The sequence below is a fragment of the Sorex araneus genome, chromosome 1, assembly GCF_027595985.1.
Source record: "Sorex araneus isolate mSorAra2 chromosome 1, mSorAra2.pri, whole genome shotgun sequence".
Taxonomy (NCBI): domain Eukaryota; kingdom Metazoa; phylum Chordata; class Mammalia; order Eulipotyphla; family Soricidae; genus Sorex; species Sorex araneus.
The window spans coordinates 78904657-78918941 of NC_073302.1; the positions used below are offsets into that span (position 1 = coordinate 78904657).

A 14285-nucleotide genomic window follows, 5' to 3' on the forward strand; every position below is an offset into this window, starting at 1 on the left:
GGTAGGGCATCTGTGTTGTATGTGACCAACCCGGGTTTAATCCCCAGCACCAAATATGGTCCCCCAAGCTCCACCACGAGTGATCCCTAAATGCAGAGCCAGGAGTAAAGCCCTGAGCATGTCCAGGTGTGGCCTCCACAAAAATAGGAATTCAGGGGCTGGAAAGACAGTACAGGGCTTAAGGTGCTTGCTTTGCACATTCAGTTTGATTCCCAGGATCCCATATGAACCCCCAAGTACCTTGGAGACTGACCTCTAAGGAGAAAAATAGAAGTCCTGAACATAGCCAGTATGACCCCAAAACAAAAAGAATTCTCCAAGTATCAAATGTAATATGAAGCTATGATTATTAAAAGCCTTTTATACATGGATTAATTTGAGAAACAGAAAAAATCTATATTTCTATTGGAATTATGGATGAAAAATGTAAAATTTCAAATTGTTCGGGAAATATGCAAAACTGAATTAGTGTATCCTACTGAGACAACTGGCTAACCATCTTGAAAAAGTAAAGACCATACAGACTTAAGTTCTAAACCTAAGACGTAAAATACATTCTGAGTAATCTACAAAGCTTTAAATTGTGTAAAGCCCGATAACTGCAACTGCATCCTTTTCTTTAGGTTTGTGTTGTTTGTTTTTGAGTACCAGGCAATGCACAGGATACACTGATCTTTTTAAAGTCAGTATACAGAATAAACAATAGAGACATAAAAAGCTACACAAACTTAAAGGCAATTAATGCAAGAGTAATAGGAGGGCTTTTTAGGGTGATAAATTAAACTTTCTTTTTAATTTAGTGTACTTCATATAAGTGGTGAGTATAAATTGACAGCAATGTTTTGAGAGAAAATATGACTGAACCCACAAAAATCCAGTCATCTTAGCTAAAAATTATTTGAACGTAAAGAAATAAATTAATATAGATGTCTTAAATTTACCCTTATTACCAAAAGTGATACAACTTAAATGTAACCAGTAAGAGTAGCATAAAATAAATTATAGCACAACAACTGTGTAAGATACAAGGAAATAGTTAAACAAGATAGAGCTTTTATATGTACTAAAATCTCTGATATTTTGAATGGGAAAAAATTCACAGAATACAGAGTGTATATTCCCACCAATAATATAGATTCAAAAGAAAATGCAACAATCTGATTACTTGTAACAGTGATTATATTTGGGCATAGGTTAAAGATTAAAAGGGAGAAATGGTGTAACAGCAAGTTTTTTCTTCCTCTGGTGGTTTATTTGTCAAAAGAAAATATTCACTTATTACATGGGTAACATGTACCTATGTAGAAAAGAAAAAGCAGTTTTAAGAACTTCTATTTAATTTAACTAACTTGAAGCTATAACAAAATCAAGTTAGTTACTTTTTACATTGAATACTCATACTGGGTACTGTTACAGACACTTGGAAAAATAAAAATAAGCAAAACAAATTTGCTGCCTCATGAAGCTTACATTTTAGTGGAAAGAAACAGAACAAACAATAAGGGTTAGCAACACTAGTTTAACTAATACCTGTACTTGGTAAAAAGAAAAGTAACTGTAAAGAATACAGATTGGAAGGTTACATACAATATATAAACAAGGTAAACTATTGCAAATCATGTTTCCTGAACTCAGACCTTTGGGGAAATAAAGGTCCTTCAAGATCTCTTCCTTTAAAGTTTGTTTCACAGCCAGGAAACATATTCCTTTTTGCATTATCTTGTGGTTTAGTTTCATCACTATTCTTTTCTGTAATTACTTGCAGCATCAAAATAACCTTTCATCCATTAACCACCTACAGTGATTCTCAATGCATAATTCTTACCTGTGAACTTGTTTGGAATACAATTTCTAAGGTTCCCACAGAAAACGTATTAAATAAAAATCTGTGAAGGTGGGGCCAAGCTATCCATGTTAACTAGAGAGCAATAAAGACATTAGTGAAGGATATTGGGCACTTTGGTGGTGGTGGCAGTGCAGTAAATTTGTACATCAGCATCATAAAAATTAAAACTACTGTAATCATGTTACCTAGACTATAATAAAATTTTAAGCCTTTCAGAAAATTCTAATACATGATCAAATTTGAAGAGAACCAGAACTAAATTTAAGGTTCTACCTCATTCCCCAAATGTCCGGTCTGTCCACTTACTAATTTATATTCCCAATCTGAAAACTGAGCCTGATCACGGTACTATAATAATGGAGACTATCTACAGAAGTATAAATATAGCCAAGCATTTCCTTTTATTTTACTTTCCCAGAGATTTTCCATTCACTTAATGGCTGCAATGAACAGCCTTAAAATACAGAAAATACTGCTGAAATCTTTCTTCAAACTTCACATCCCATATAGCTACCCTCAAGGAAAGAACTACAAGAAAGGGTTTTGGGTGGTTCCAAAATGTTTCAACAAGGTTTAAAATATACTTGTAATTAAACATATTTTATAATATTTCCATAGTGGTTTGTATGTATGTAAAATCAATCAGATTTCAAGGAATACTACACTACAGCACATAAAAAAGTTGGAAGTATCAGAGTAGGCTATTTCAAATGACACAAATACTTACAACTTATCATGAAGCAGTTCTCCCAACTTTAATTCTAAAAGAAAGAGAAAAATTCTTTAAATCATATATTTGTATATAACTTTTCATTCTAAGAAAAATGAGAAACATTAGCAACTAAAAACAGTGCTTGCATTACTTCAAAATTAATTTTCTAAGAAATAATTTATTTCTACTTAATAAACAAGTACATCTTTCAACTGAGTGAACAATTAAATACTAGCTCGAAATTACACTGTAACACTTAAGTAGCCTATTATTACAGGTTACAGTTTTTCAATCAGAACTATAAGCTTCATTTTAAAATAACCATCAATAGAACTAATGAGAGTATAGGAAGTAAGGCATGTGCAAATACTGGCTCAATCCCCAGTACCATATATGGTCCCCTGACCACCACCCAGGATTAACCACTAAGCACAGAAGCAGAAGTAAGCCCTGAATACCACCATATGCAGTCTAAGCCCAAACTAAATTTTAAATAATGAAGAAAATTCTTTTTTTTTGTTGTTTTCTATGTGCTGCTTCTTTATTTTTTAAATTTTTTATTAGTGAATCACCATGGGGTACAATTACAATCTTACAAACTTTCGTGTTTGCATTTCAGTCATACAATGATCATTTACCCATCTGTGCACCAGTGCCCATTCTCCTCCACCAATGTTCCCAATATCCCTCACACCACACCAGTGTCATCCCCCACCACCCCACCCATTGAGTTCTCTCTTCTTTAAGGTGTTGTAGTTTGTAATAGAGCATGTTCAGCCTATAGTCTACTTTTAGCACGCATCGTTCAACCTGAATGGGTCCTCCCAACATACTTTGCTTGGTGTTCCCTTCTCTATCTCAGCTGCCTTTTCCCCCAGCATGTGACACTCATTTCCAAGCCATGGAGTAGACCTCCTGGTCCTTATCACTACTACTCTTGGGTGTTAGTCTCCTATTCTGTTACTTGAAATTCCACAGATGAGTGCGATCTTTCTATATTTATCTCTCTTTCTAACTCATTTCACTCAGCATAATACCTCCCATGTTGATCCACTTATATGCAAATTTCATGACTTCATCTTTTCTAACAGCTGTATAGTATTCCATCGTGTAGATGTACCAAAGTTTCTTTAACCAGTCATCTGTTTGGGGATCCTTTGGTTTCTTCCAGATTTTGGCTATTGTAAACAGTGCTGCAATGAACATACAAATGCAGATGTCATTTCTACTATATCTTTTGGCCTCTCCAGGATATATTCCCAGGAGTGGTACTGCTGGGTCAAATGGGAGCTAAATTTCTAATTTTTTGAAAATCGTCCATATTGTTTTCCAAAAGGGCTGAACCAGTCGGCATTCCCACCAGCAGTGTTGGAGAGTCCCTTTCTCCCCACATCCACGCCAACATCGGTTGCTTTTGCTCTTTTGGATGTGGACCAGACTCTATGGTGTGAAATGATATCTCATTGTTGTTTTGATCTGCATCTCCCCGATGATTAGTGATGTAGAGCATTTTCTCATGTGTCTTTTAGCCATTCAGATTTCTTCTTTGAGAAAAGTTCTATTCATTTCCTCCCCCATTTTCTGATGAGGTTGGATGTTTTCTTCTTATAGAGTTCAACTAGTGTCTTGTATAATCCTTGATATCAACCCCTTATCAGAAGGGTACTGGGTGAATATCCTTTCCCATTCTGTAACTGTCTTTTGGTCAGTTTCTTTTGAGTTGCAAAAGCTTCTTAGTTAAGATAGTCCCCTTTGTTAATCTCTGTTTTCACTTGCTTGGTCAGTGGCGTGTCATCTTTGAAGATAACTTTAGCTTCAACGTCGTGGAGGGTTTTGCCAACCTTGTCTTTCATGTACCTTATGAATTCTGGTCTGGTGTTGAAGTCTTTAATCCACTTTGACCTGACTTTTGTACATGGTGTTAGGTAGAGATCTGAGCCCCCTTTTTTTTGCATGTAGCTGTTCAGTTTTGCCAGCACCATTTGTTAAGCTTTCCTTGCTCCACTTCACATTTCTTGCTCCCTAATCAAAGATTAGATGATCATATATTTGGGGAGGTGTGTCAGATATTCAACCATGATCCATCGGTCTGCGACTCTGCCTTTGTTCCAATACCATGCTATTTTAATTATTACTGCTTTATAGTAGAGAATGAGGTTGGGGAGTGTGATTCCTCCCATCTTCTTTTTCCCAAGAACTGCTTTAGCTGTTTGGGGGGGCTTATTGTTCCATATGAATTGCAGGAGTGTTTGCTCCATTTTTTTGAAGAATGTCATGGGTATCCTTATAGGGCACTAGTAACGACTCTCACTGAGAGACTTATTGTTACTGTTTTTGGCATATCCATTACGCACGGGCAGCTTGCCAGGCTCTGCCGCACGGGCTCGATATTCTCGGTAGCTTGCCGGGCTCTCCGAGAGGGGCGGAGGAATCTCGGGTCGGCCTCGTGAAAGGCGAACACCCAACCGCTCGCATTGAATTTGTACAACGCTTTGGGGAGTATTGCCATTTTGACAATGTTAACTCTCCCAATCCATGAGCAGGGGATATCTTTCCATTTCCTAGTGTCCTCTTTTTATTTCTTGAAGAAGTTTTATACTTTTCTTTGTACAAGTCCTTTACCTCCTTAGTTAAGCTGATTCCAAGGTACTTGATTTTCTGAGGCACAATTGTGAACTGGATTGTTTTTTTCATGTCACTTTCTTCTCTCTCATTATTTGCGTATAGGAAAACCATGGACTTTCGGGTACTGATGTTACAGCCTTCAACTTTCATATACAAGTCTATTGTTGCTAGGAGTTTCTTGGTAGAGGTTTTAGGGTTCCCTAAGTACAGGCCGATATCCCTGATGAACACGGATGCAAAGATTCTCAACAAAATATTAGCACATAGAATTCAACAACTCATCAAAAAGATCATATCCCACAACCAAGTGGGATTCATCCCGGGGATGCAAGGATGGTTTAACATTCGGAAAATCAATCAACTTAATCCATCATATCAACAAAAGAAAAGATAAAAACCATATGATTATATCAATAGATGCAGAAAAAGCATTTGACAAGATCCAGCACCCATTTATGATGAAAACTCTGGCCAAAATGGGTATAGAAGGGACTTTCCTCAATATATATAGTTAAAGTCATCTACTACAAAGCCTATGGCAAGCATCATCCTCAATGGGGAAAAACTAAGAACTTCCCTCTAAGATCAGGGATGAGACAAAGATGCCCACTCTCTCCACTTCTCAGTTCAATATAGTACTGGAAGTATTTGCAATTGCTGTTAGGCAAGAAAAAGATATTAAGGGCATTCAGGTAGGAAAGGAAGAAATCAAGCTCTCACTATTTGCAGAAAATTCTTGAGTAAATAGCTAATCAAAGGGTTTCATCCCCCATAAAGCAGGTCTGAACACTGGCATTTTAGTATGATGGAGAAAATCCTAGTATCAAAGCTTCATCCCAAACTAACAAGATTATATGAGTGTGATTTATGTAGTGATTATAAAACTTGTTAAATAATTTCAGTGAACAATTAAGGAGGTGCTTAAAATGTAGTATTTTACAGATTAAATACCACCAAATTCTATAGGGTAAAAGCAGTTTTCAAAAATTTACCCATCCTCCTAGTTAATCACAAGGTAAATATTGTAACAGTCCCATATATCAAAGTATAAACCAATGAAAAGCATTTATCAAAAGTTCACAATAAAACATAATGAACAGTTCTCAGAGACAGACTGAGAATTTATGTTTATTATATGTGTATATATTATGTGTGTGTATATATATAAAATATATATATTGCTTTTTGGGTCACTCCTGGCGATGCACAGGGGTTACTCCTGGCTATGCACTCAGGAATTACTCCTAGAGGTGCTCAGAGCACCATGTGGGATGCTGGGAATTGAACCAGGGTCAGCCATATGCAAGGCAAACGCCCTACCCGCTATGCTATCACTCCAGCGATATTTAAAAAAGATAAAAATTTAATTCCACTGAAGCACCTTCTAAAGCAATAAAAACTATTCCTATCAAAAAAAAACCCGAAAAACAAACATAAAAATTGATCTCAGGACTAGAACTAGGCAAAAAGAATAGAGGTGGCTAAAGTACAAATATAAGGAGGCTTTCATTTTCAGCCAGTAGCTTCTTAAACTGTGCACCCTAGGTCATTTTATCCTAGTCCTTGCCAGGATTTATCTTACTAAATATCAATCTTATGCAGCATATACACAAAGGAATACAACTCAGCCATTAGGAAATATAATCTTGCTTTTAGCTCCAACACAAATGGAACTAAAAGGGGTCACACTAGGGGCTGGAGAGATAGCACAGCGGGTAGGGCATTTGCCTTGCACGCGGCCGACCCGGGTTCAAATCCCAGCATCCCATATGGTCCCCTGAGTATGGCCAGGGGTAATTCCTGAGTGCAGAGCCAGGAGTAACCCCTGTGCATTGCCAGGTGTGACCCAAAAAGAGCAAAAAAAAAAAAAAAAAAAGGGGTCACACTAAATAAAATACCAGGAGGAAAAATACAAATACTCTATAGATATCTAAGTCATCACTGTATCACTGTCATCCCGTTGCTCATCGATTTGCTCGAGCGGGCACCAGTAACGTCTCCATTGTGATACCCATGGTGTATCAAATACGCCATGGATAGCTTGCTAGGCTCTGCCGTGCCGTTAAGATACTCTAGGGAGCTTGACGGGCTCTCCAAGAGGGGCGGAGGAATCAAACATGGGTTGGCCACATGCAAGGCAAACACCCTACCCACCGTGCTATCGCTCCAGTCCATCTCAGTCATAATGGTGTATAAAACAAAGAAACAAAGTGAGGGATAAGAAATGCCCAATGAACACAAACCCTGAGAACTAAGGTTGAGGGTGGTGGTGAAAGTGGGCTGAAAGGGGCCAAACGGCTCTGGCAGAAGAATATTAGCACTTTATTAATGAGGATGATATGGTAACACTGTAACCCTAAAACATTTAAACATCCACACTCTTGTTAACTAATGTTACCTTAAGAAAAGCCTTTTAGAGAGAGAGAACAAAAGGGAATGCCCTGCCACACAGGCGGGGTTGGGGGGGAATAGGTGAGGGGGTGGGAGGGATACTGGGATCATTGGTAGTGGAGAATGGGCACTGGTGGAGGGATGGGTACTTGAGCATTGTATGACTGAAACACGAGCAAAAAAATATGTAAATCTGTAAAAAAAAAAAAAGAAATATTGAATGTAACCAAAGTAAATAGAAAGTAAAGTGAAATTTATCAGTTACAAGGCAGGGGGTGGGTATGGGGGGCACGATGGGAGGTGTACTTTTTTTTTTTTTGGTGGTGGGATATGGACACTGGTGAACTGAGACTTAAGCCTGAAAGCATTGTAATTTTCCACATGGTGATTCAATAAAATAAAATTCTTAAAAATAAAAAAAAAATTTTTTTTAAAAAAGCCTTTTATGGGCTGGAGCAATAGCACACCAGGTAGGGCGTTTGCCTTGCATGCGGCAGACCCAGGTTCGAATCCCAAAATTCCATATGGTCCCGCGAGCACTGCCAGGAGTAATTCCTGAGTGCAGAGCCAGGAGTAACCCTTGTGCATCTCCAGGTGTGACCCAAAAAGCAAAAAAAAAGAAAAAAAAAGCCAAACCCTCAGGCTGAAGAGTGGTACCGATGGTAAGATACTTACTTCCCATGCATGTAGCCAGCCAGGGTTCAATCCCTGACATCATATATGGTGCACTGCCAGAATGATCCTTGAGCAGAGAGCCAGAAGTCCTGAATACCCACCACTGGATGTGGCTATCCACCCCCACAATTTTTTTAATTTTATAAAACCCTTAAAATACATCAGTCAGGGTACATGCTTAGCATATGCCTGATCTGAGGACTTGGTTTTGATCCCTGGGACTACAAAGTTCCCCAAGCAACACCAGATTAGGAATAGTACTAGAGACACCCAAGTACCACTGAGGCCCTTGAAGTCCCTTGTACTGCAGGGCCTGAGCAGCACAGTATTCTCAGACCCTAGCAATGAATCTTTTGCCAGTTGGCTAAGTATTGTCAGGAGTGGCCCCAAAACTACCTAACAACTGCTTGAGAGGAACAAAACAAAACAAAGACCTCAGTCATAAGTGTATATGTCTTTTTAACAGCATATCTAAAAAAATTTTGCTGTTGGCAGCAAAATCATATGCCACCCCTTCTCAATTCAGTGAAGCACTGATTCTTATAGAAAAAAACCTTCCTACTCAAAATTCCTTCTATTAAAAAAGCAGATTTACTATTCCTCAAAACTGAAACAAACGCTTATGACTCTGATACTAAAATGGTTTACCTCAGTCCAGACCATAAGTTCCCAAACTTATTTGGCCTACAACCACCTTTCCTATAAAAAAGTATTCAGGGCTCCCTGGAAATCTACCTTCTTTAAGGGAACAACAGAAAATGCCTCTTCCCTACTTGTACCCAAAGATACCCTGAACGTACCAGCACCCCTCAATAACTCCCAATTTGGTATCGACTGGTCTAGATGATTCGGTCACAATTCACTTATAGAAACTTCATGACTCTTTCAAGGCCTAACTCAAATCACACATACATCATAAAACCATTCCCATTTAAGCGCAAAATGACATCCCTTTAAAACCCTGTCACTGTATTACTGTCATCCCATTGCTCATCGATTTGCTTGAGCAGGCACCAGTAACATCTCCATTGTTAGAATTGTTATTACGATTTTTGGCATATCAAATACACTACGGGTGGCTGCCAGGCTCTGTCGTGCGGGCGAGATACTCTTGGTAGCTTGCTGGGCTCTCCTTTAAAACAGATCATTTAAATTTAATTCAAAATGATACAGCTCTACGAAAGGACAAAATCATGAATTTGCCACAACATGGATGGAGCTGGAGAATATCAAGCGGAGTGAAGTCTATTAGATGAGATACAGAATGATCTCTTATAGGTGGGACTTAAAGATATACAGCAACAAAGAGCCAAAGGCAACAAAATAGGAGAGTTGATCTACAAACTGAGTTATCCTGTCATCAAAAGGTCTAACATAGTGAGGTTTGAAAATAAGTATAGCTTGTTTTTCACACAACTGACCAAAGATCAGGCCCTGGCAGAAGTGATCCCAAAGCAGAGAGCCAGGAGTAACCCCTGAACACAAGTGTGATGAATGTCAAAAAAAACACAAGTTCAAACCTCTGAACAGTAAAAACTACACTGTAATTTACACTCCTCTCTTCCTCATACTGACAACTAGGGGTAGTCACCCAATAATCAATCTAATGTCCTTTCTACAATCTCACTTAGGCATACTTTAATGGCCACATTTCAAAACAGCTGTAGGGGAAGGCACATGATTTACCACTTTGCTTATTCAGTTTGTTCCCTTTCCACCTGCACTAGAGGTTTTACTCAAACACTATTCTAGACACCTCCACCTTATTATCACCAAAGACATGACCTTATTGTCTCTATCTAAAGTTTGTATTCTTCCACCATTCCTCCCCCTCCACCTAAAAATAATGTGGTTTTATAAAAAAGAGAGAACTATACCTCTACATCATCCAAACTTTAGTTTTTCCTATCTCTTCTCTTCCCCGAAGTTAATTTCTCTATGCCCCACCATCTCTGAAAGTTCAAATTCTCACTAGAATGTGTTTTTCTTTCCTTTTTTTGGTTTTAGGGCTACCCCAGCAATGCTCATGGCTTACTCTTGGCTTCATGCTCATGGATCACTCCTGGCAGTGCTCAGTGATAAAGGATTCTGGGAACTGAACCAGAGTCAACGCAATTCAAGGTAAACAAGGTAAGCATCTGACCCACTGTACTATGGGTACTCCTTTTCTCCTAGCATCTTAACATCTTAGTATTAGTTATTTTTGTATGGACACAATAACAGATACATTGAGACTTATAGGGCAGCTCTCCTGGGAACATCTTGCCACAGACTCTCAGGCCAGATTAATCATTCCTAACCTTAGAAGGGTTCGAATCCAGTTATTACTTTTTGGATCATGATAGAATTTGTCCATGACCATGCTCTTAACCTATGGTTAAGCACTATGGCACTTTGGCCAGGCTCATTTCAATGCCAGGGTAGCACACAGCTCATTGCTTGCCCTGGGTCCATCCAGTCCCTCATCAGGACCCTGCATTTGGGGTGCTGGGAAGGAAGGGCAACTGAGGCTTAAGTTGAGAAAACAGATGCCCAGGAGGTAAATATCATTGAGAGTCAATTAGCTCCCAAGTTGCAAAAGCATAGCATTTACTATCTTCCTTGTGCCCATACAAAAAGAACATTGCTCTGAATTAATGCAAAGGACTTAAGGGGAAGAGAAAACACTATTTACAAATCAACAGAACAAATCGATGAGCAACGGGATGACAGTGACAGTGGCAAGTCAACAGAGCACAGAGAAAGAAGTTACAAATAAACACAGAGGAATGGGAGCACTGTTATGGGAGCAACCCAATAAACCTAAGCTACCTGCGACAAGGGAGAAAGAACAAACCAATGTTATCCTACACAAGGTAAGCACCTTACCCACTGTACTATCCAGCCCCTTTTCCTTTTTTTATAATGACAATCTTCCCTCTAAGGTTCTTTCTCTTCAAACAACAAATATGCTCATTTCTCCAATTACCACAAAACCTTATCTTATTATGTGACAGGCAACTCTCTGCGTGTCAGGACTGAAATTTACATTTCAGTGAATAAGGCTTAAAATAAATAAAAGAACACTGAAAATGACAGACAGATGTTACAAAGAATATTAAACCATTACTTAATTGAGGTGATAGTGGAACAAAAAGAACCAGAGGTGAATCTACTTAGGCCAGTAACAAAGTCAGCTTTGTGAAAATCTGCTAAAAGCAAAGCAATTAAAGAGCAAGAAAACAAAGTATGTCCAAGACCTTGGAGAGGACCACCAAAGTGATTTAATACAGGTCTTGTGACTTGAGATGATTTATAAGGTTTAAGTAACAGACAGCATGGGTTCTACAGACAGTGAAGAAATGTAAATTGCATTATCTATGCAACAAGAGTGCAAAGGAAATGCCTGAACAGATATTGATGATATCTGGTAAGTTTCAAATGTACAATGTCTTTTTTTTTTAATTTATTCTTTTATTGAATCACGATGTGGAAAGTTACAAAGCTTTCATGTTTAAGTCTCAGTTATACAATGATTGAACACCCATCCCTTCACCAGTGCACATATTCCACCACCAAGAATCACAGTATACCTCCCCCCCATCCCCCAAATGTACAATGTCTTCTTACGTAACTTCTAAACTGTGGTAAAAAAGATCTTCATGGAAGTATTAATGCTATAGCAAACAAACTAGCTTTAAAGTTAAAATAGGTCAATAGAGAGTAGTTAAGAAACTTGATAAACCACTTACCTGTTGATTTCATTAATTCAGATGGTGTAGGACAAAAGTTCCCAACCTTTTTACACTTACAAACTGCTGAAATTAGGAGAAATAGTTGGTGAACCACTCAAGGAGAAATAAAATAGTATTACTTGTGGCTGTCTGGTAAGCACTAATCCGTTCCACTCTACTACGTGCTTCAAGCATACCACCACGTACTAAGCAGCAATAACTTTCTCACAGAACAGGAAACTTCTGCAGGTTGGGAGTTGAAAGTTTTTAGAGAGCACAATGAAGGCTGTACTGGACCCATTCCCAGATATTGCCCTTCTAATCCAAAACCTCAAACTCACCACGACAAGCTTCTTCAAAATCCTGAGTTATGTCCACCCAGTTAGTGTTGCCTTTCTCCATCTTTTCTGGTATACCGAGCTCCCATCCTGAATCATCATCTTCCACACAAGCTTTCATGACCATTATGCCTGGAAAACGAACATGCGTGTCGGCACGGCTGCTCGTCGTAACCCAGTCCACAGGTGCCGGGGCAGCGCGGCGTCACCCGGGGAAGGCTGGAGCTCACACAGGGCAGTGCCGGCCCCGGGGGAGACCCGCGCTGACAGGACGGACAGTGTCGGCCCCAGGGGAGCCCCGCGCTGAGAGGACGAGTGATGCCGGCCCCGGGGGAGCCCCGCGCTGAGAGGACCGAGCGATGCTGGCCCCCGGGAGCCCCGCGCTGGGAGGACGGGCGATGCTGGCCCTGGGCGGCGGTTCCTGAGGGAGGAAGCCTGCTATTCCTCCGCACTTGGCCTCGCCTCACCGCGCCGAGCCCGCGCTGGCTCGGGTTTCCGCGTCCCCGGCCGGCCGGCCCGCGCCGAGTGTGTCCGGCCCCGGCCGCCACGGAGCCCGGGCCGCGTCCCCCGGTCGGCGCAGCTCCACGGCCAGGAGGCCCCGCGCACCTGAGGCGGAGACGCGGGACGGCTCACAGGCTGCGAGACGAGGTCAGGCGCTCCGGGGCCGCCCGTCGCCCCGGCAACGCAGGCCAGGCCCGGGCCGCGACAGGAGGCCGGGACCGCCACACGCCCGCGGAGTGATGGCGCCCACACCGGGAACGGAGAGCCGCAATGGGGACCCCTACCTACTTCAGCCGTGGCCACCCGCGCAGCCACACACTGTCCGGACTGCAGGAAAAACGCCGCCGCCTCAGCCGCCGCCGCCGCCCCCGGCCCCCTCAGCCCAGCCGACTGGCCTCAACCGCGCAGGCGTCCGCCCTCACGCACGTCCCCGCCCCTCGCCCTCAAGCCACAGACGCTGCCGGCCACACCCCCTTTCTCACTGTAGACGGCCCCCGTCTGCTCTTCTCGCGCAATTAGAGAACTCGCGAGACCAGAAGTTAATTCCTCCGCTTCAGGTTAGAGAGTGGGTGGGTCCTCGGAGGGGGCGTGGCCTGCCAGCAGGGCCCGCCCCGCAGCAGGGCCCGCCCCTCGGGGTAGGTGCTGCGCGCGGAATGCCCTTCTGGGAACCGGGTACCTGCGCTCGCCCCGGTCTCTTTCCCGGGCTCTAGGCGGAAGAATGCAAAGTTGCTGCAGTCACGCCAACTCTTCTTCTCTCATTTTATTAATAAATTGTAAAACGACTCGTTTTAAACAGGGTTTTTACCTGGACGGGGTTTCTCTTTGTTCGGTTGATCGGTTGTGAGCCGTCCGGCGGTGCGCAGGGCCCACTCCCGACTGCAGGGGCCACGCCCGGCGGCCCTGAGGACCCGGGGCTGCTGGGTTTCCAGCCCGGGCTGGCTGGCGGCGCGGGAGGCGAGGGCCCTACCCACTGCATGGCAGCCCAGGCCCTACCTCTAAGTTTTGTTGGAGCAGATCATGAAATTGTTAGCTGGGGCAGGCTCAGGGGGATGAGAGGAAAACAGATTAGCGGAAAGGTGCGCTGGTGGTGGGAATGGTGTTGAAACATTGACTCTATTGTGAACAACCATGGTGTCTTGATGACATTTTAAAAAATAATTAAAAAGACGGACTGTAATTAGACTAATCTAGTAAGGACTGCATGTTTACAACTACTTAACCTTAAAAGACAGCAAGATTTAAGACAGTCACAAATGATGTCAAGACCTCGGACTAACTGTACCTTCTGTATTGCTTAACTGGAAATCAAAATGGTGCTACCACACTGATAAAAGTTTCCCTCTTAGTTTAAATTTATTCATTTATATGATGAAGTAATTCTCCTGGTTATTTGTTTAGGGATGAAAGTATCTATTGTTTTCATTTTAAATCTCAGCAATGTGCCTTTCCATAAACTTACTAATATAATATGGTGTCGTGTCTGC

General features: G+C 41.5%; 1 protein-coding gene across 2 annotated transcripts in view; it reads right to left on the bottom strand.

Annotated features, from left to right (window-relative positions):
• NAA35 (N-alpha-acetyltransferase 35, NatC auxiliary subunit) overlaps positions 1-13227 on the bottom strand; it is a 76981-nt gene extending 63754 nt beyond the window's left edge. The window contains exons 1-3 of one of the 2 annotated variants that reach the window (XM_055123890.1): positions 13090-13227; positions 12304-12432; positions 2574-2607 (exon numbers count right to left, since the gene is read on the bottom strand). In XM_055123890.1, the coding sequence (XP_054979865.1) occupies positions 2574-2607; positions 12304-12427 (158 nt within the window). In that variant the 5' untranslated portion in view covers positions 12428-12432; positions 13090-13227. Of the gene's footprint in view, positions 1-2573; positions 2608-12303; positions 12433-13085 lie in introns of both variants that reach the window. The other variant, XM_004600104.2, reaches the window with a different exon arrangement.
• Between the last annotated feature and the right edge of the window lie 1058 nt (positions 13228-14285).